The sequence below is a fragment of the Corvus kubaryi genome, unplaced genomic scaffold, assembly GCF_017639235.1.
Source record: "Corvus kubaryi isolate FWS band 111438036 unplaced genomic scaffold, C.kubaryi_AGA036_p1.0 37172, whole genome shotgun sequence".
Lineage (NCBI taxonomy): Eukaryota > Metazoa > Chordata > Aves > Passeriformes > Corvidae > Corvus > Corvus kubaryi.
In genome coordinates this window covers 1,386,940-1,405,680 of record NW_024581047.1, presented here as the reverse complement: position 1 = coordinate 1,405,680, position 18,741 = coordinate 1,386,940, and the positions used below count along the sequence as shown (strand labels likewise).

Sequence of the window (18,741 nt, the reverse complement as noted above, 5' to 3'; positions counted from 1 at the left end):
CGCCGCAGTTCTAGACCGTTCCAGCCCCGTGACGTCACGCGCGGCGTCATTCCAGAAGATTCGGCCGGGGCCCGTATAAAGCCCGCGGAAGAGGCGGGGCTGCCGGGATCGGTGAGCGGGCAGTGGCAGCACCGGAGGGACCGCGGCGGTGAGCGCGGCCGGCGGGGCGCCGGGCGGGGTAACGCGGGGGTAACCCAAGGATAACGCGGCGCTAACGCGGTGCGTTCTCTCACAGGCACCCACCATGGTGAAGGAGACGGAGTACTACGACATCCTGCAGGTGAAGCCCAATGCCTCCTCCGAAGAGATCAAGCGGGCCTACCGCAAGCTGGCGCTGAAGTACCACCCCGACAAGAACCCCAGCGAGGGCGAGCGGGTACGCGGGGCTGGGGGCCGGGGCTGGGCCGGGGCCCCTGGGCCGCCCACCCTCCGTGAGGTGGCCGCGCACCCAGTGGCACCTGCGGCCCCTGCGCGGCGCAGGCCCTGTCTGGCCCTTCTGGCGGGCCGGGGCTGAGCCAGGCTCACTGCAGGCGCTGCTGGGCCGCGGGATGGGCGGCCCTGCAGGGAGAACCGGGAACTGGCACAGGGCCGCCCACGAGGGGCACCGCGGATCCCCCATAGATAGGCTGTTGTTATATCCGGCGTGCACGCAATTGTAGTTTAAATTCTGCTTTGCCCTTCCTGCGGCGTAGTGCCAGTATGTGAAGGCTCCCCTACTTCCAGATCTCTATTCAGACCTGTGAGCCTGGCAGCAGGCCTGACGGCCCAGCTGTGGCAAAGGGGATGCGGCATTTCTTGTTTTTGGATGTAGTGCTTACCAGTTTCCCTGTAGTTGCAGTAGAAAAATCGTCCTTAAAGGTGCTGGTTAAAACAGGCAAAGCTGGAAGGATTTCTAGTGCTCCAGTGGCCATTGTGCTGTCAGATGTTGAAAAGGCTGGTAGTCGATCCAGCTGCCAGCGTTGTTGTGCTGGAGGGATTTGTGTTCCTGAACTGGATGGGTTTTCTTCAGAGAAAAATGCTAATGCAGATGTCCGAGGTAACTATCCCTAGGGAATCACTGGGCTGCACATGGGTGGACTGCTTACAACAGAACTATTTTACAAGCTATCAGCACAGACCTGCTCTGCTCCCTGTGTTGGCTTGGATCATAAACGAGCACCGCAATTGGAGAACTATGGAAAACATGAATGATGGGATTGTTTATCTAAAAGCTGGTCTGCTAAATACCTTAATATAGGAATAGAAGACCCATATTTATGTCTCTAGAATACTAATTTACAGAACTCAAGACAAACAGTAGCCTAGTCAAAGGTAACCTTTCCTGCTTTTATTTTGGGCCTGCTTTTTTTGCTTACACCACTTTACATGGCCATGAGTAAATTAAGTTTAAAATGGAAGTGGTCATTCCAGCAATAGCAAATTATGTTTAAAAATTGAGTTGGTAATCTTAGTAATAGGAAATTCTTTATAGCTATTTAAGAAAATTCCTTAATTGTTTTTTTAAAGTATGTGTTTTGATTTGTATCTAAGTCCTTGTGTTTGTGATGAGTAAGCAACACCAGTGTCTGGTCACATAAATTTCTGTTGTAGCTGGATGTACCAGCTCAGCAGGCATGGAGGATCCCTGTGTAGCTCTAGGCTGACTAGCACTGCTGTGGCCATGAGCAATTGGGGACTTCAGGGATAGTACCATATTCCTTTCTAAATGGATTTGTTAGAGGTTATAATGGTTGTTGCAACTACCACAATCAACAAAATGCAGTTGGCATATACTTGTAAGGTGGATGTGACTCTGAATTAAGCCCACTTAAAACATGGGAGGAGGGGGGAGAGGGAGGAAAGGGGTGGTTTTCCTGGACAAAAGTGTACTGTTATAGTCGGTTACCCATTTGTTTAGGGAGTTTCCTTTTGGAAACAGACAAATACTTCAAGAGGGTGCTGTAGTGGCTCGATCTGCAGATGGAGTTGTATATGAGAGGGCTACTTTTCCTCTTGGTCATAGTTGTTCAGAGCTTCTTTTTTCTTTTTAGTTTAAACTTATATCCCAGGCATATGAAGTTCTGTCGGACCCAAAGAAAAGGGACCTCTATGACCAGGGTGGGGAGCAGGCTATTAAAGAAGGAGGCCTGAGTGGCGGCAGCTTCTCTTCACCCATGGACATCTTTGACATGTTCTTTGGTGGTGGAGGCCGAATGAATAGAGAGAGAAGAGGTACACAGTTCTAAACAAGTTCTAGAAACTCTAACCATGCACTTAAGCATAAAACACCTGTGCTATGGTACTGCTGTTCTGCTAAGTGCACATAGTGTGGATATTACTTGTTGCAACAATAGAATAAGTAAACTATGATTTTTCTAGTTACTCTAGCATTAAGATTCTAATAAAGTAGATAACATGACTTAGCCATAGCCATCTTTCTGCTAAGTTCTGTTTATTTTTTGTTGAAGGGGGACTGGGTAGCCTGTAGGGGAGGGGGAAACGTTAGTAAGTCAGCAGTTGAATTAGACCTGTTTAAGTTACCTGTTTTCCAAATCTGTGCCTCACTTGCTCATACGCTTTTGGGCAACTTGCTTCAAAGGACACCATCAACTTAAACTTCAATAATGTTAAATCTCATGAAAATATTTGGGAGAAATAATGTGAAACTGAGTGCAGTGTGCTGCCAAAGCACAGTATGATTTTTGTCTTTTCCATGCCCAGTGCCTGTTAAAGGAGCAAATAGTAACTTGCTGTAAAGTCATTGAAATTATAATATGAAGTGGCATGGAAATTCATACGCAGGCATAATAGCAACTTCTGAATCAACAGAGCTGAAGCTGGTAGTGTCCTTGTATCTTGCTGTTTCAGTTAAGCTTATAAAATTAGGAGTAGGAGCAGGGACAGGGTGGCTTTAATGATGCTTTGCCTAATTACAGCTCAACTTTTATGTTTGGACATAAATGGGTGGAGCTTAGTGGAAGCTGATGGAACTGCATATTCTTTTAAGGGGGCTGAGTTGTGTTCAAAGTTTGGAATGAACTCTGCATTTCTTCATTGAGACTGTGCATGAACATTTGTCTTCACAACAGCTGAACAAGTACTAATATTTCCCTTTTGTTTTTTTTTTTAAGGCAAAAATGTTGTGCACCAGTTAGGTGTATCTCTTGAAGACCTATATAATGGTATTACAAGGAAACTGGCACTGCAAAAGAATGTCATTTGTGGAAAGTGTGAAGGTAAAAAACAAGTAGTGGTTTCAAACCCCTCTTCAAGTTTTTTGTGTGTGTTTGTGTGGATTGTCTGGGCTGAGAAAAAAGTCTGAAGGCTTTCTTACTTTTCTCTCTCCTTTTTCTTTGCCTGATTCCTGAAAGTCTGCCAGGGTTATTTAGTTCTACTTAACACTTGTCCAAGAATAAGTCTCTCGACCACAATGTTACAAAGTGATTGTTCTAATGGCAGACTAAAACTCACTGTGAGTTACTGTTAGGGGTACCTAAATTAAAACTATCTTCACCCAGAACTTGGATGTAAATGTCTATTCTGTAAAACTTTTTAAATTGCTGTGGGTGGAAGTCTAGCTTGTGTTATGTTACTAATTTTACAGTTATTAAGTATTCCCTAATGAATTTACTTATTCGAGGTAAATTTTAATAAAGTCTTGTATCTTAGTACTCTGTTAAATATTTAGTAAGCAGATTCTTTTCCAAGTATTAATGGAATGTTTATGTCTTGAATCTGGTATGCTGACAGTTCCTTGGAAACCAGGATTTACTGGGGGGTGGGGCAGAGGCTAATACAACAAGCTGTATAAACATTTTGTTTGTAGAAACATCCAGCTTGTGGGGCATGTTTTGTGATGGCAACTAAATTCCATTACTGAACTTCCAGCCTGACTACTGTAATTTTTTGAGACTGAGATCCAACTTAACTCTTTTGTCATAGGTTATGGCGGAAAGAGAGGGGCAGTAGAAAAATGTCCTGTGTGTAAAGGAAGAGGGATGCAAGTTATAGTTCAGCAGATTGGACCTGGCATGGTGCAGCAAATCCAAACTGTGTGTCCAGAATGCAAAGGCCAAGGTGAAAGAATAAATCCAAAGGACAGATGTGACAACTGCAATGGCTGTAAGGTTGTAAGAGAGAAAAAGATCATAGAAGTTCATGTTGATAAAGGTAAGAACTGTATATTTGTACTGGTTCCCTAGTAAAAGTCTATAGTTCTGTAGAGAATAAATGGGTTTCTTTTCTTCAGGTATGAAAGATGGTCAGAAGATAGTATTTCATGGAGAAGGTGACCAGGAGCCTGATTTGGAGCCTGGTGATGTTATAATTGTGCTTGATCAAAAGGATCACAGTGTTTTTCAGAGACGAGGGCATGACTTAATCACAAAAATGAGAATTCAACTCTCGGAGGCTTTATGTGGTTTCAGAAAGACAATTGAAACGCTGGACAACAGAGTTCTTGTCATATCTACTAGGCCAGGTAGGTCTTAAAGAATTCTAATACTGTGTAGACTGTATCAACTACTTGCCTGGACTGGCATTTTTGGGGGAGATTGTTCTGTTTGGGGGTTTTTTTCCTAACTACAGATACAACAGATTATCTAACTATGATACAACATATCTAACTATGATACAACAGATTCACGAGGTAGTCACTTAATTTAATTGGTTCTTTGTTGTTGTTATTCTTTCTAAAACATGCAGAGTTACAGTTAAAGCTGTCAAATATGTCTTAATAAACCTCAGCCCCAGCTGGTGGATAGCCAGGAAAATAAATTTAGGAGGCAAGAATCTAAAATTCTACTAAATTATCTGTTCATTCAGCCTGAAGGCTGTGCCAAGAAAAGCTGATTTCTCTTATAGCAGGGGAAATAGTCTAAATGACCTTAGTTCTGTACAGCTTGGGTTTAGCTCTTTTCTATGAATTGGTTACAATCTCCCTGAGGTGCCATGGGAACACTCCTTGTGTACAGCCGTGCCTTGTGGGGCGCTGAATGCCTGTCACATCACATCAGCTTACTTACAGCTCTTGCCTCCATAGGTGAAGTGATAAAACATGGTGACCTAAAGTGTATCTGCAATGAAGGGATGCCTGTCTACAAATCTCCAATGGACAAAGGCAGCCTGATTATACAATTTTTGGTAAGCTGCATGCTTTTCTGTAGCCAATATACTTGTGTTTGCACATGAATAAATATTCATTAAAAAATGTGTAAAATTGTAGGTCCAGTTTCCAGAGCACTACTGGCTCCCAAGGGAGAAACTGTCTCTGCTGGAGGCTCTGCTTCCTTCACGAGAAGATGTTATGGTTACAGATGAGATGGATCAGGTAGACCTTGAAGATTTTGATCCAAATGAGCAAACCTACCGTAACAGTGTGGGAGAAGCCTATGAAGAAGATGATGAGGGTCCAAGAACAGGAGTACAATGTCAGACATCTTAAAGCAAGGGGGAGTGGATGTCATCTAAGATGTAAATTTTCACAATGAAAACTGCATGGCTGTAATAGCCACTGCTTGTGGTTTTTGTGTTCAGCAAATTGAGTTGCTGCGCTGTCAGTATCACCTTTTTGTAACTAATTTATATTGTGTTCTTGTAGTCTTTCTATATAAACCAAATGTCATACAGCTGAGAACCAACTGAGTTGGTATACATTTTTCTTGCTGTGAAGGTTCTCAATTTATTTCACCTATGCTCTTTCTATAAGACTTTGGCAATATTGATAGAGGCTAAGTGGAGTGTCTTATGTAAATACTTTCATACTGGAAAATTAATTTCATAGAATAAAACATAGCAGAATAACTTCTAATAAATAGTACTTCACCTTTACTCATGCTTCTCTTGTACTTTGTAAGCCACTCTGGAACCCTCTTTATTTAAATAAGTTTTTCTAAGCTCAGACTCATCTTACCTAGTCAAGATTATTCTCAATATCAACTTTGTGTTAGTTGCACCACTACTACCTGTCTTCATTTTGTATTTCAGAAGCATTTTGTGCATGCCCCCCTCTGCCTCATAGCCCTCTTCCTGTGTTCTGTGGATTTACAGTAGCATTCCTTCAGCTGCTTCTCTGTGTAAGTGTGACTTAAGGTTACAAGCTGTCCTCTAATGTGTTACCAACAGGCAAATACTTCCAAATAAAAGTTTGACCTTTCAGAAGCTCAAGCTTTGTATTTCAGCCGTCCCTAGAAAGGGTTTTTACTTCCTGCTAGGCATTGTATACTTGTGCCTTAACTAAAATGAATAAACCAAAATCACATGCATTGGCTATGCTGCTGCTGTTTTATAAACACACGTGATACCACACAGATACCATTAAAGCTTTTTTCACTTTTACCTATTTTCTTGTAGTGTTTGTATTAAGTCAGGCTTAGAAACAACTGGTCCCCTTTAGTGAAATTAAACCATGATGCATGATCTCCATGTACCACACAATTGTTGAAACAGGTGTTCAGCTTATGCACTCACTCCTCATGCTCCTCATGCACTCACTGGGCTCACATCAAGACAAGGCCAGGCTGTCATTTCCCACGTTTATAACAGCCTCAGTCACTTTCCTTCTGCTAAAATAAGCTGCTGTGAGCTTTGGCCTGTGCTTTCTAGCTCTGCTCTATTTACGGTTAAAGGCAGGGGCGATTAACTGAGCAGTTACTTCAACCCCTGACTACATATTTCAAAAAATACTTTTTTCCAAGAATTAGACACAAGGACTTGCAGCTGTAGCTTTTATTTTAAAAAAGTAAGGCTTTCTCTCATGCTAAACAAAATCAAAATTAGATATAAACATATCTGCTTTTGCAGCTCAGTATGAAATGCTTTTTTCATACTAAAAAATTACATAGGGCAGTAGTAGTCCTTGCAACTGCCACAAGAGTTTAGTGAACCATTGGAATCAAGACATTTAAACTGGACAGTCATAAATATGAATTTCTTGGTCATCACCAACGGACACAATTTTGGACCCACTTCCATTGTATTTCACTCCCCAAACCTGTAAATAAGACATACGCAAGCTTACCAAGAGAGGACAAAGTAAAAGGAGCTTTGTAGCAGTCATATTTATTACAAGGAGAAGAGGAAGGAGTATTTTAAAGGTCACCTGATTAGAGCTGGTGCAATATGGCTTCTGCTTTTACAGCAGCTAAGGCTGCTGAACCAGAGCAGGACACTGCCATCTAGGAGCTTGACGACTTCCTACACCCACTCCCACTGACAGGATTATACAAGCCAGAGATACTTGGTAAGGGCTGAAAAGTACTCGCCCCAATTTGCATAAATCAACCCAAGCATTTTCACTCTTACCCATCCTGCAGCCCTTTCTGAAAATAGTATTTTACAGTGCAGGAAAGCAAGAGAGGAGGTATTTGTCATGCAGACTGACACATCATGACAGACTGAAGAATGATCTGGTTTATCCTTGAGCTCTTTCAGAGAGCCATTTCCGTACCAGTGCAAAGCTTACTTAGAAAAATTCAGGTCAGTCCTCTGATTTACAACAGTTACACAAGCTCTTAAGTGACACCCTTCTCCATCAGAATGACATCAGGAAGGGTGAAGGCTACCCCGCAGCACATTAATGTGAAATGCAGAATGGGTATATTAACAACAGTATGTTTTGGGCATTCTTGTATTATTAATATTTTGCATTAATACCAAAACCCAGCATTCCCAATAACTGATACATCTCTGTTTGCCACAGACTTAATGAGATTATAGGTAACAGCTAAAACAACAGGGGAAATCAAATCCCACTTGGTACTTCAGTATTAAAACCCTCATACCCGTAGGTAACTGAAAAGAAGGTTACCAGCAAAACAGTACTACAGAAGAAAGAGTTCAAATAAAATCTAGAAGAATAGCCTTTGTTTCTTACTCAGTGATCCATTAAAATATAATATTGTTCTATTTATCACCTGATGTTTGGACAAAGAGTAAATAGGTAGAAACCTAACTCCTTCCCTCACAAGTAGCTAGCACTCAGCAATAAATACAAAAACCACAGTATTACAGACAGTAGAGGAGGAAAAAGTCCCAAGTTTCAAGGCTGCTTTCAAGCATCTGTTTAGGTAATTCCATCCTTTTAGATAAGTATTTCCACCCTTACACATGCATATGCTGTGTAAGTGACAGAAATAAGTAAGACCAGAGACAAAGCTAACAGAGTCTGGTAAGATTTTGGCAACTCAGGCTTGCCTTTATTTGAGCCTGAAAAATGTTAATTACTTGGAAGAGATCAGCATATACACTTGGGAATACTAGTTCAATATTAAGTGCCAAATAACCACAAACAACTTCTAAAATGTCATTACAGCAAGCTAAAGTTACTGCATTACTGCAAGGCTGGAGCTGCAGCGCCAAGGTGACACACAAATGTGCACAACTACACAAGCTCTCCTGGGAACATGGTGACTTAGGGAATAGCAGCCATACCTGATCTTGGTGGTCAAAGAAGGTATGGACACAGGTTCTCGTTCCAGCATCCCAAACTTTTACACTTTTATCAGATGAACTGGAAGAAAAATAATACTGATCAATGTTTAAATTAATAGATTAACTAAAGTTTAATGCAAACACTAAAAGGTCTCATATGGTAGACACAAGAAACCTTCTTTCACCCATCAAATACAGGGATGAAGTAGCAAAGGACTGCATCTTCTGCCAGGTTCCATTACCTTTAAAAGAAATTTACTGTTCCAACATCTGCAATGTGAAAATGAAGACCCACATTTTGGCCAAAAAATTCTTTCGGGCAAGTTCTTTGGATAAGGAAATTCCTGTTACATATACTTGGTCCCCCAACTGCCTCAGCTGTTTTAAGAATAAATACTAAAGTTCAAGTAGATTAATGTACTACTAGATTAGGTTGTACTTCTTGATTCAACAGCAATTTTTCAGCTATTTAGAATCAAACTGCCCTTCTCTTAGGTGTTTTTCACTTGTCAGGAACTACAGTGCAGTGAGATGACTTACTCTGTAGAATGCTCTCACTACAGCTGGTATCACATCACAGATTGGCTCTTGAGCTTTAAATTTTATGTTATTTCATTATAGATCCCACTGCAATTAATTTGTACACATTTAATTTTTATGATCCATCTTCCCTTATAATTTTTTTTTCTTCAGTAATCACAAACAATTAAAAATCCTCAATACCTGGAAACAAAATGGGTATCATCAGGACAAAATGCTACGTTTAAAACCCAGGATCCATGACCACTTAATGTGCCAGCCAAGTTTGCATGTTGCCTGTGGAAAGAATGCATGTTAACATTTGCTTTGTGAATTCCAGGGAAAAAGCAACAGGAGTATACTCTAGCTAGTGCAATCAAGAATGATTCAATGGAAGGTGACTTCTGGACATTTGTTCACCCAACCTGAACTGGTCTTACAGCAGATTATGTTTTTTCCATTTCAAATAGTTAACATAAGAATAAGTCACTAAGAAGATACACTGAAGGACAAAATAGTTTCACCAAAGTCAAAACAATGCAGGTTTAGGGGAGGGAAGACCATTGAAGCAGGGCCTTTTCCTCCCCAGGGTCTTCCAAGGTATTGCAAGATGCAACAGAAATAGGTCATAAATATAATTTCTTATGTACAGAACAGATGTTTAGGAAGGGTGAACACAAGCTCACAGGAAAGATACACAGAACAATTAGCTTGTTGCTTACAGGCAAATATGAGGAAAGTAATTTGTTTTCAAGTTGCAGCTGTCTTCTACCTATACACTTTAAAAAACTATCTAAGGATGTAGTATTTTATGATTTATTATATAAAAAGTCACCAAAAGCTGAAAGGAATTCTAGAGAGCAGAGGGTCTGATCTATTTTTAACAGTATCAGCCTCTCTAAACAGGTGTTCTCCTGCCAGCATGGCTGGCAGAGTCCCCACTCACACGTCGTAGATTTTGATGTAGCCGTCATCGGACGCGGTGACGAGTAATTGGGAGTCTGGGGAGAACGTCAGCGAGCGGATGGGCATCGCATGGCCTGCAAGGCACAGGGACACAGATTAGGACGTGCTATTACTCTGGCTAATGCCAGTGTTTGGCAAGCTATACCACAACAGCACTCCCTGCTCAAAGAGAGCAGCCTCTGAAGCCTCTTCCTCTCTAGAGGCTTCTTCCCACAACAGAAAATGGAAACGGACAGCAATTCTCAATTTTGAATGTTAAGACATGTCTGCAACACAAAGAGTATCGTATTTTTTTCAGCTGTGGATCTTTATTAGAAATTATGTCCTATTTTATAGTATGATTGCATATTTAAGTTGTTGGGGTTTTGGTTACAATTGGGCAGAAACTGCAAGAGCATTAAAAGCCCATGTATCTGTTAGGAAAATGCATGCGTTCTACAACATAAAATGTTCAGTTATTTTTTAAAACAGCAATAAATTGCTATAGAACAGATACCATAAGAAAAAGAAAAACCATATGCATGGCAGCCCACATTTGGTTTAGCTTCATTCCCTTGTACTTTCTGCAATACATGGAACTACTATTTAAGAATTTAGTTAAGCATTACTGACTGGATCTTTTGAAAAAAGGCATTTATGATGCAAGCCTGAGTTTACGGTTTGCCTCTAATATTTTAAGTGGTTTAGGTTAGAGCACACTAAATAACTAAACACTGTCTAATGGACAAAAATGTCAACTCACTGATGCCAGGGCTGTTGTAGCTTATTCTGACTTGCATTATATCCTTTGATTTTGTCAGAAATGAGGCCAGAATTTGGGTGTTGCAAATAACCAAACCATACCTTCTAGCGTATGCAGAAGTTTTCCAGTTGCAATATCAAAAATATTGATAATGCCATCTATTGCTCCACTGGCCAAGTATTTTCCATCTGGACTCTGTAATAAAACACAAAAAGTGTGATTCAACATCTGTGTGCATTTATGCTGTGTAACCCCTGACATTCCCTTGCCAACTTTTCACAAGTAATGATCTATGCAAGATACCTGGACTCCAAAAATCCTGAAGACTATAAGCAAGATTAAAATGTATTTTCCAGATGTGCATGGGGGAAACGTCACACAATTTGTATTTGGACCTACAGCTGTCACTTAGTATTATTGTAGAGATAAACTGATAGATGGAAACAAAAATACCTATTTACAACATTACAGCAGTAGCAATTTCTCATAAGAAATTATCAATTGTGCTTCTTACATATGCAATGCTAAGGATGAACTTTCCTCTGGTGTCCAGAGAATATTCTTTCTTTCCAGTTTCAACACCAAAAATATTTACTTTCCCCACATGACTTCCTGTTGCAAGGTACTGGGAATCAGGTGAAAAAGCCAGGGACCAAGCATCAACTGTATTAAAAAGAAAAAACCAGTTAGCTGGATCCTGTTTCTAGTTCTTATTCAACAGTGTCAGTTCTGTATGCATCTGTTCAGACATTTAACCCTCTAAGACTGTACAAGCTTATCACATTACCCCTTCTATGTAATTAATGGAGCATATCTTGAGCCATTTACTTACACTTAGTAAAAGATTACATTTTCTAGTAAGACCTTGATCTTATGAGGCCCTCCTGTAACAATAAATTTAGAATTTAAGACTGCATCAGTTAAGCCTAAATTCTTACTTTTCTCCTAGTACCAAAAGATTGAAACTACTGAAAAAAGCAACACATAGCAAAGCATAGAAGATGCAGGAGAAATGCAGATATACAAACATAACACAGATAACATTCCCGCAACTGAATGTAAAAACCCACTGTTTTTTATAGCAGTGCAATGTATTTATCTGGCAGGATGTAATTCACAGGTTTTTTTCTATACGCTTAATATTAATTGCTTAAAACACTGCAAGACTGTTCTTAAATTTGTGACTTCCAATGTACTCATGAAATATTTGGAATAAGACCTTAGGCCCTTGGAGCCTAATTCCATCTTGGAAAACATTAGCATTGTTAACATTGATAACTGTTTTAACTTGCTCACTCAGGATTGGATGTGCTGGATAAAAAAGGATCACATGCATGACTCAAATTCATTGCAGTGTGATGAAGAATGTTCAGTTTCTTTGTAAATCAATCTGAATAAGCACCTGAATTCTTTCTTCCAAATATCCTTTTATCAATACATGTGTAAGAGCAAGCTGGTTTCCATTCTGCTTTATGCATACAGCAAAAAGCCAATCTATGTGTACCTGAGAAAGCACAAGTAGCGTGTAAAAATAAATGCAAAATTGTCTGATGCTGCTTTGTCTTGAGTTCATAAAACCACTATGATTTCTGCAAATAGAGAAAGATTAAACGCCCCAAACACCTTAATCCCCAACCACTATGATTTCTGCAAATAGAGAAAGATTAAAGCCCCCAAACACCTTAATCCCCTCATATACCCCACTCCCCCACTGTTCAGTATTTGCCAGGAAGAGTAAGCATTGTTCTCATGCAGAGCCAGCTCAACACTGGTATCTTACCAGGACCAGCATCTATGGACTTGATCTGTTTGCCAGTCTCTAAATCCCAGAGGCGAATGTGGGCGTCCAGGGAGCTGGATGCTGCAATGGCGCCCGTGTGGCTGATGTCCACAGACACCACCCCCAGCTGGTGACCCTCCAAAGTCCACTGCAGATCCAGCTTTTCATCATTCCTTTGGTGCAAGAGAAAGAAAAGCCTCATTAGGAACAGCTGGGGGTACTGAACCATCCTCAACCTCACACAAAACAAACAATCCACATTCCTCCACTTGATCAACACAAGGCAATCCAAGTCCACCCTTGAAATGTGAAGGGCTACACACAAACTCTCTGTACTCAAAGAACTGACAAATCAATCATTTACCATATTCCTGCAAAGCAGGTACTTCATCCCACCAAAAAACGTCCATCACACACCAGTCTATGGGTGCTCACAGAGCTGATGTTCACCTGTGAGCTCAGCACAAAGTGCCATGATTGACATTTTCACAGCCACCACAGCCAAGCTAACCTGTCACTGAAGTGATGCACATCCTTCACACTGCTTTGCCTAAGAGACAGAATAACTTCTTTGCAAAAGCACACTTCCGTAAGAATTATCAGGATTTTTCTTTTTCAATAAAAAAGGAAGATGTCTTTTCTTCTTTTCCACTATTCCCATTACTGCTTTCACAATACACATCTCCAAGGGCATTGTGTCATCAAAAGATGCATTTCTCATTCTTTGGTTTAGAAATACATCAAGTATTCTCTGACATGCATTTTCAAAAGGATTCTCATTCTTTGGAAATGAAAGCACACCAGAATGCCACCACTCCAAGAGAAAGCACACACCACTGGAGATAAGCTTGCTCAAAGAAGCACCTCTGTGTGCCAGGCTACCCCTCCCGTGAGGCAACTTCTAACATCCCTGCAGATGGTGGAAATTCAAGACTGCTCCACACTGACTACTTCCAAGGCCTAAAACAGGTTAACATGGAACACTTACCACTTCCAGACCTTCACCAGATCATCCAAAGAACCAGAGATCACTGTTTCAGAACCATCATTTTTATTTTTTCCCCAGGCAACTGACCAAATGGCATCATCGTGAGCTAAAAGAGAATATAAGCACAGGAATTAAATATTTTCTTTTGATAGAAGACCACAATCAGTTTTGGTAATGCTGAAATGGCTAACTGCAATGCTGGCAATAGACCCCCCTGCTCCTCGGTTCTATTGAGTGCTTCGAGAGCCTTGTCACTGTTTTCTTTGCTCCAAAACATGCAATGTGTTGTGTGACCAACGTCACTGCTGAAAAAGCAGCACAGCTACCTCTGAGTTACTCAGATTTATGCCTAATATAAACATAATCAGGTCTCCTCACACGGATACCTGCCATTATCAAATTTACATCATCCCAGAACACCGACATTGCTCAATACCCGTTAGCGTTTGCTCACCTTGCTCTTGCTTGAAGAGAATACCGTACTAAAAAGAAAAAATAATAAATATTACACATCAGCACCCTATAGATATATATACATATATATATATATATACCTCAAGCCAGCAGTTAGCCTAGCTAACGCTGTTTTTAATTACCTGTGTGGTCATGTCTTTCTGAAAACGATCCCGACGGGAGCGCTCTGGAAAAAGCCGGACACAGCTCCTGCCGCCGTCGCGCCTTGATGACCTCAGTGACCACCGAGAGCGCCACTCCCCAGTGCCCGCCGGCTCCGGCGCCCTCTACCGCCGCCCTGTGGCCGGGAGGCCCAGGCGGACACATCCCGCCGGCGGGAACGGCGCGCGCCGCCTGCAGCGCCCTCAGGGACAGCGGGGCTGAGTCCCCGGCCTCGCGTCCTGACCCTCAGCGCCCTCAGGGACAGCGGGGCTGAGTCCCCCGGCCTCGCGTCCTGACCCTCAGCGCCCTCAGGGACAGCGGGGCTGAGTCCCCGGCCCCGCGTCCCGCAGTTGTGTCCCACAGCTTACATCTTCATCGCCGCCTCTCACTCATCCGTCCCGCTCACCCACAGGAGCCCCAGGCGCGGGGCTGGCGCCGCCGCTGTCAGAAGCCCTCAGCGTCTTCGCTGTGTGATACCATTGCCAGTGATGCCCTGCGGTGCTGCGATGGCAGGGATGGTGTAAGCTGTGGGACACACCAAGGACTGAGGGGTGCGTTCAAGTCCGCCTGCCCAGCCGTGTAGGAAGCTCCTGACGGAAGGCTGAGCTGGCTGCCTGTTGTCTGAGGTGTGGAGGGGGCAAGGGGCAGGCTGAGCACAGCACGGACCGACCCCACGCTCCTGGGGCTGCAGCACTGCCCATGGCTCTCACCACGGCACAGAAGGCTTTAACTTCACATAATCACAGAATCATTAAGGTTGGAAAGGACCTCCAAGATCATAAAGCCCAACCTTAGTTCACCGCCTTGTCAACTAAGCCAGACCACAAAGTGCCACATCCAGTCATTTCTTGAACACTTCAGGGATAGTGACTCCATGACCTCCCTAGGCAGCTCATTTCAATGCCTGACCACCCTTTCTGTGAATAAATTCTTCCTGATGTCCAGCCTGTGCCTCCCTTGACGCAACTTGAGGCTGTTTCCTCTGGTCCTGTCACTTGTTTATGGGAGAAGAGCCTGATCCCCACCTGGCTACGCCCTCCTGTCAGGGAGTTATAGAGAGTGAGAAGGTCCCCCCTGAGCATCCTCCAGGCTGAGTCCCCACAGGTCCCTCAGCCACTCCTTGTGCTCCAGAAAGGAAGTTTCCCTACTGATCATCTGTGTCAGACCAGGAAAAAAGGTATGACTTTTGTTTTGGAAGCTGAATTTTTTCAAGTTGCTGCCTCTGCTTGAGTTAGAAGTGGAAAAAATGTCAGAATTAAAGTTCAGGAGAATAAATCAGATTCCCTGAGGCTTAAAATTAAAGACAAAGGATCAGTGGTCTTTCACAGCTCTTAATCAGTTTTTATGTGTACACAAAGCTCTTTGAGATCAATAGAACTCGTCTGAGTAAGCAGAGTAACAACCAAAACAGGAATTCTGAATGTGTCTTAACACAGTTCTGCAGTCAAGAATGAAAATCTGGGTAAAACTCTTAGACATAATTACAGACTTTTACATATAATTACAGAATCCTTAGTTCTCTGATTAGGTTGAGTTTTGAGAAGATTTTAAGGCATATGGCTTTAATGTCTTGAATTTCAGAAATCCTTATTTTCTCGTTACTAATGACACAACGGTAAACATTTTCCACAATAAAAGACGTTGTTCTATTTCTGTTTCTTGCCAGTATTCTTCTAAGAATTCTTCCATTTAAATTTGCACTTAAAATGTAATACTTTCACCTTATGTTCAAATAATCAAGCTTTGTTTTGCAGTTCTTTATAGAGTGCTGCAGTATTGTAACATAGTCTTTGACAGACAAAGTGTTTCTAATCCCTCCAGAGGTTTTGTATCATGCAAAGTTCTCTCTGTGCACTGGTATTTACTCTGTACACTGATCACCTTAGGCTTTCATGGCAAAAGATTGTTATTGTTCTCCTGTGAGAGCGCAGAGTGAGATTGTGGGTTATTTCCTACATTACTTATGACACACATCTGTATTTGTTAGAGTGAAAGCTGATTAGATGCTGTTTTGGTGCATCAAGAGGACAATCTGAAGCAAAGTGTGCCACATGTTTGATTTACAGATAAATTGCCTCTGTGGAATAGTAACTGAGAGCAGGTTTCTGTATGTCTGTCCTTGTTCTGGAGCACTGTGTCTGTATGGATATTTCAGCCCTAATGACAACAATGCCGTAGGAGTGTCTCTGGGTTCAAATGACAGTTTTTAAAACAATGTTGCAGGGAAGAAACCTGACGTATTAAAACCCATTATGATCACCCTCATTTTGTGCTTACACATAGAAGTGAATTAGGTCAAGGCTTTGGATGCCACATAAACATCGCAAAAGGCATTTCCCAGCCCAAAGTTCAGTTGCAGAGAACACATTGAGAGAAAGACAATTTAAAAACACAGGCTGAGTGCCATTGTGGCCCGTTACTACAATCCCAGTTCAGATTACTACAATCCCAGTTCAGATCAGCATTCACAGTTTAACACCAGCCTCGCACACAAGACGAATGCCAAGTAAGCCTGGATTTGTTAAGGTCTTGAAGACGCATGAACTTCCATAAAACAGGAAGGCTAGATAATTAACTGGGAGCTCCAGGTCTGCAGGTACATGAACACTGCAGCATTCAAATGCCAGACATGTTAACTCCTCTCCCTGCTCCACACCAAATAATTCATTTACTTGTGGGTTTGAGGAAGATGAGAATTATACTTAAGTTATGTGGTGGTGTTTGCCAAAGTGGATAATACAGGAATATGTATTTTTGTGGTTACTAATGTCGGGCCATGACAGTTTAGAAAAGGGACTGTGTAATACAACTGTACCTGCAGAGAGCTGGATTCAATTCCAGGCTCCATTCAGGACTGATCCATCAATTTTGGGTTTGTTTTTCCATCTTGGGGTTCAGTGTAGGATCAGTCACCCACAGGTGCTGCAGAAACAAAGGGCGACTTGTGACAGAGCACAGAGCCTGTGTGCAGATTTACACATATGTGTGTATATATATATATGTAAGTATATACCATCTGCCATTGTGGGGCAGCAGCAGCAAGAGCATCTCCATCCTCTTTCCAGGAGGTTGGCATTCATAATGAAAAATTGATCATTTCACTTCCTTCTGTGTCTGGGGACTCTGAACAGTTGTGGCAGGAGCAAAGAATCCTCTGCTTATGTTGCGTAGTGTGTCTCTAGGAAATCATTAAGGGACTGTGTTCCTGGGAGTGAATTGGAATGGCGTTTGCAGTGTTTGCTCATGCATTTCAGATCTCTGTCTACTCCATCAAGTCACTCAGAGTACCTACACCTTTTTTGTATAGCATGTGTCAGCATTGTAGTGCATTAGCATTGGGGCAGTGTGGAAGGTATCTTTTCAGCTTTTATACCAGCTAGCGCTTGTATTTCAATGCCTTAGAAAGCCTCGAGCAGCCTTGAGAGGTAGCAAGGGCGATCTAGCACTTTAGTAGCTCTAAAATCGGTACCTGAATCAGCTGCAGAGCAAATACCATCAGCAGAAGCAAAGAGGGAGAAATATAGCTCCCTGCTCGCTCAATTCCCTGCAGTTAGAAGCTTTCAAAATGAGACAGACGACCAGAGACGTTTACAGGAAAGGAGCTGAGCTGAGAGAGGGCGTTTGCCTCCCCTCGACCATCTTTATTAGGAGAAGGGGAAAGGGGAGGACTGGGGGCGGCCCCGGGGGAGCGGCCAATCAGACACCGCTGAAGAGTCTGAGTTACATTTGGCTTTGCCCGCGCTTGGAACAAAGGAGCTCAGAGCACATGTCTTTGGGAGGGGGGAGGGGAAGATCAGAACAGGCAGCAACAGGGCAGTTGAGGCAAAAGACAAGAGCCACAGAAAATCAAATCCTAATACAGCCTTCAGTTCCACTTTTGAAATAACTCCGGTTCCTTGCATGCAGATTTGATGAACTTTCAGCTTTTGTTGGTTTTCCTCTGCTCATTTATTTCTTTGTTATATCTTTTTGTCAGCTACTGTCCCCTTCCCTTTTCTTGCAACTTCATATGCTTTTTCACTGATAAGCTTCTTTTTGATGGTTCCAAGCAGATAATTTGGGATTTGGAGTCGAGTATAAACCTTCCTGAAGTTTGAAGAGTTTCAAATCAAAGCTTTGCTTTAAAAAAGCTCCTGTCTTATTTCCAAAAACATCCTTTGTAAAGGCATTGCATATTGCAAGTGATGGCACCAAACCCAGTCACCACACTTTATAGGATACAGAATTGGAACTACAGTCACATCTGTAGTCCAAGGGCTGGCCAAAACAGGGAAATGATATAATGGAAAATCTCTTCTTCAAGAATCAAGAAGCCAAGTCCAAATATTAATGACATTCTTGCCCTATGAGTTAAGAAAGGATCATTATCCCATTTCACAGATGAGTGAAATCTGAAGTAAGGTGATGAATTTAGTCAGTGGTAGATGGAAGAATGGAACCAGTTTCTCAGCCTCTTGCTATGTGCTCTAGCTCAGTGTGTACCTACACAATGACATTGCTTCAAGTTTACACTTAAATACTAAATTGTTTTGCTAACAAGAAAGGAAGTATTTCAATGTATTCATTCAACAAGCAAGGAAAAGTACTTGGGACAGACAAAAATGGAAAGGAAAATCAAAACTTCCAGAGACTTGGCCTAACAGGAATGAAAATAATACTTAGCACTTGCAGAAGGAAATCTTTCTCTGGCTGACCGTATGCAGTTCCAGCTCAAGGTGTCCT

At 42.0% G+C, this 18,741-nt stretch overlaps 2 protein-coding genes across 4 annotated transcripts; one reads left to right on the top strand and one right to left on the bottom strand.

Annotated features, from left to right (window-relative positions):
• The first annotated feature begins 53 nt into the window (after positions 1-53).
• DNAJA4 (DnaJ heat shock protein family (Hsp40) member A4) lies at positions 54-5,808 on the top strand. 3 transcript variants are annotated; one of them, XM_042021833.1, is made up of 8 exons: positions 54-148; positions 236-376; positions 2,031-2,211; positions 3,111-3,215; positions 3,922-4,149; positions 4,229-4,459; positions 5,021-5,121; positions 5,204-5,808. In XM_042021833.1, the coding sequence occupies exons 2-8, from the start codon at positions 245-247 to the stop codon at positions 5,420-5,422; spliced, it is 1,197 nt and encodes a 398-aa protein (XP_041877767.1). In that variant the 5' UTR covers positions 54-148; positions 236-244; the 3' UTR covers positions 5,423-5,808. The 3 variants fall into 3 exon arrangements, with proteins under 3 accessions (XP_041877767.1, XP_041877769.1, XP_041877768.1); XM_042021834.1 differs by lacking the exons at positions 54-148; positions 236-376 and adding an exon at positions 461-1,036; XM_042021835.1 differs by lacking the exons at positions 54-148; positions 2,031-2,211.
• On the bottom strand, positions 5,203-14,108 carry WDR61 (WD repeat domain 61). Its single transcript, XM_042021838.1, has 10 exons — positions 14,001-14,108; positions 13,859-13,886; positions 13,405-13,510; positions 12,417-12,589; positions 11,151-11,299; positions 10,738-10,831; positions 9,875-9,968; positions 9,133-9,225; positions 8,410-8,488; positions 5,203-6,970 (listed from the first exon to the last, which is right to left on the bottom strand). Exons 1-10 carry the CDS (start codon positions 14,010-14,012, stop codon positions 6,881-6,883), a joined length of 918 nt encoding a protein of 305 aa, XP_041877772.1. The 5' UTR covers positions 14,013-14,108; the 3' UTR covers positions 5,203-6,880.
• Between the last annotated feature and the right edge of the window lie 4,633 nt (positions 14,109-18,741).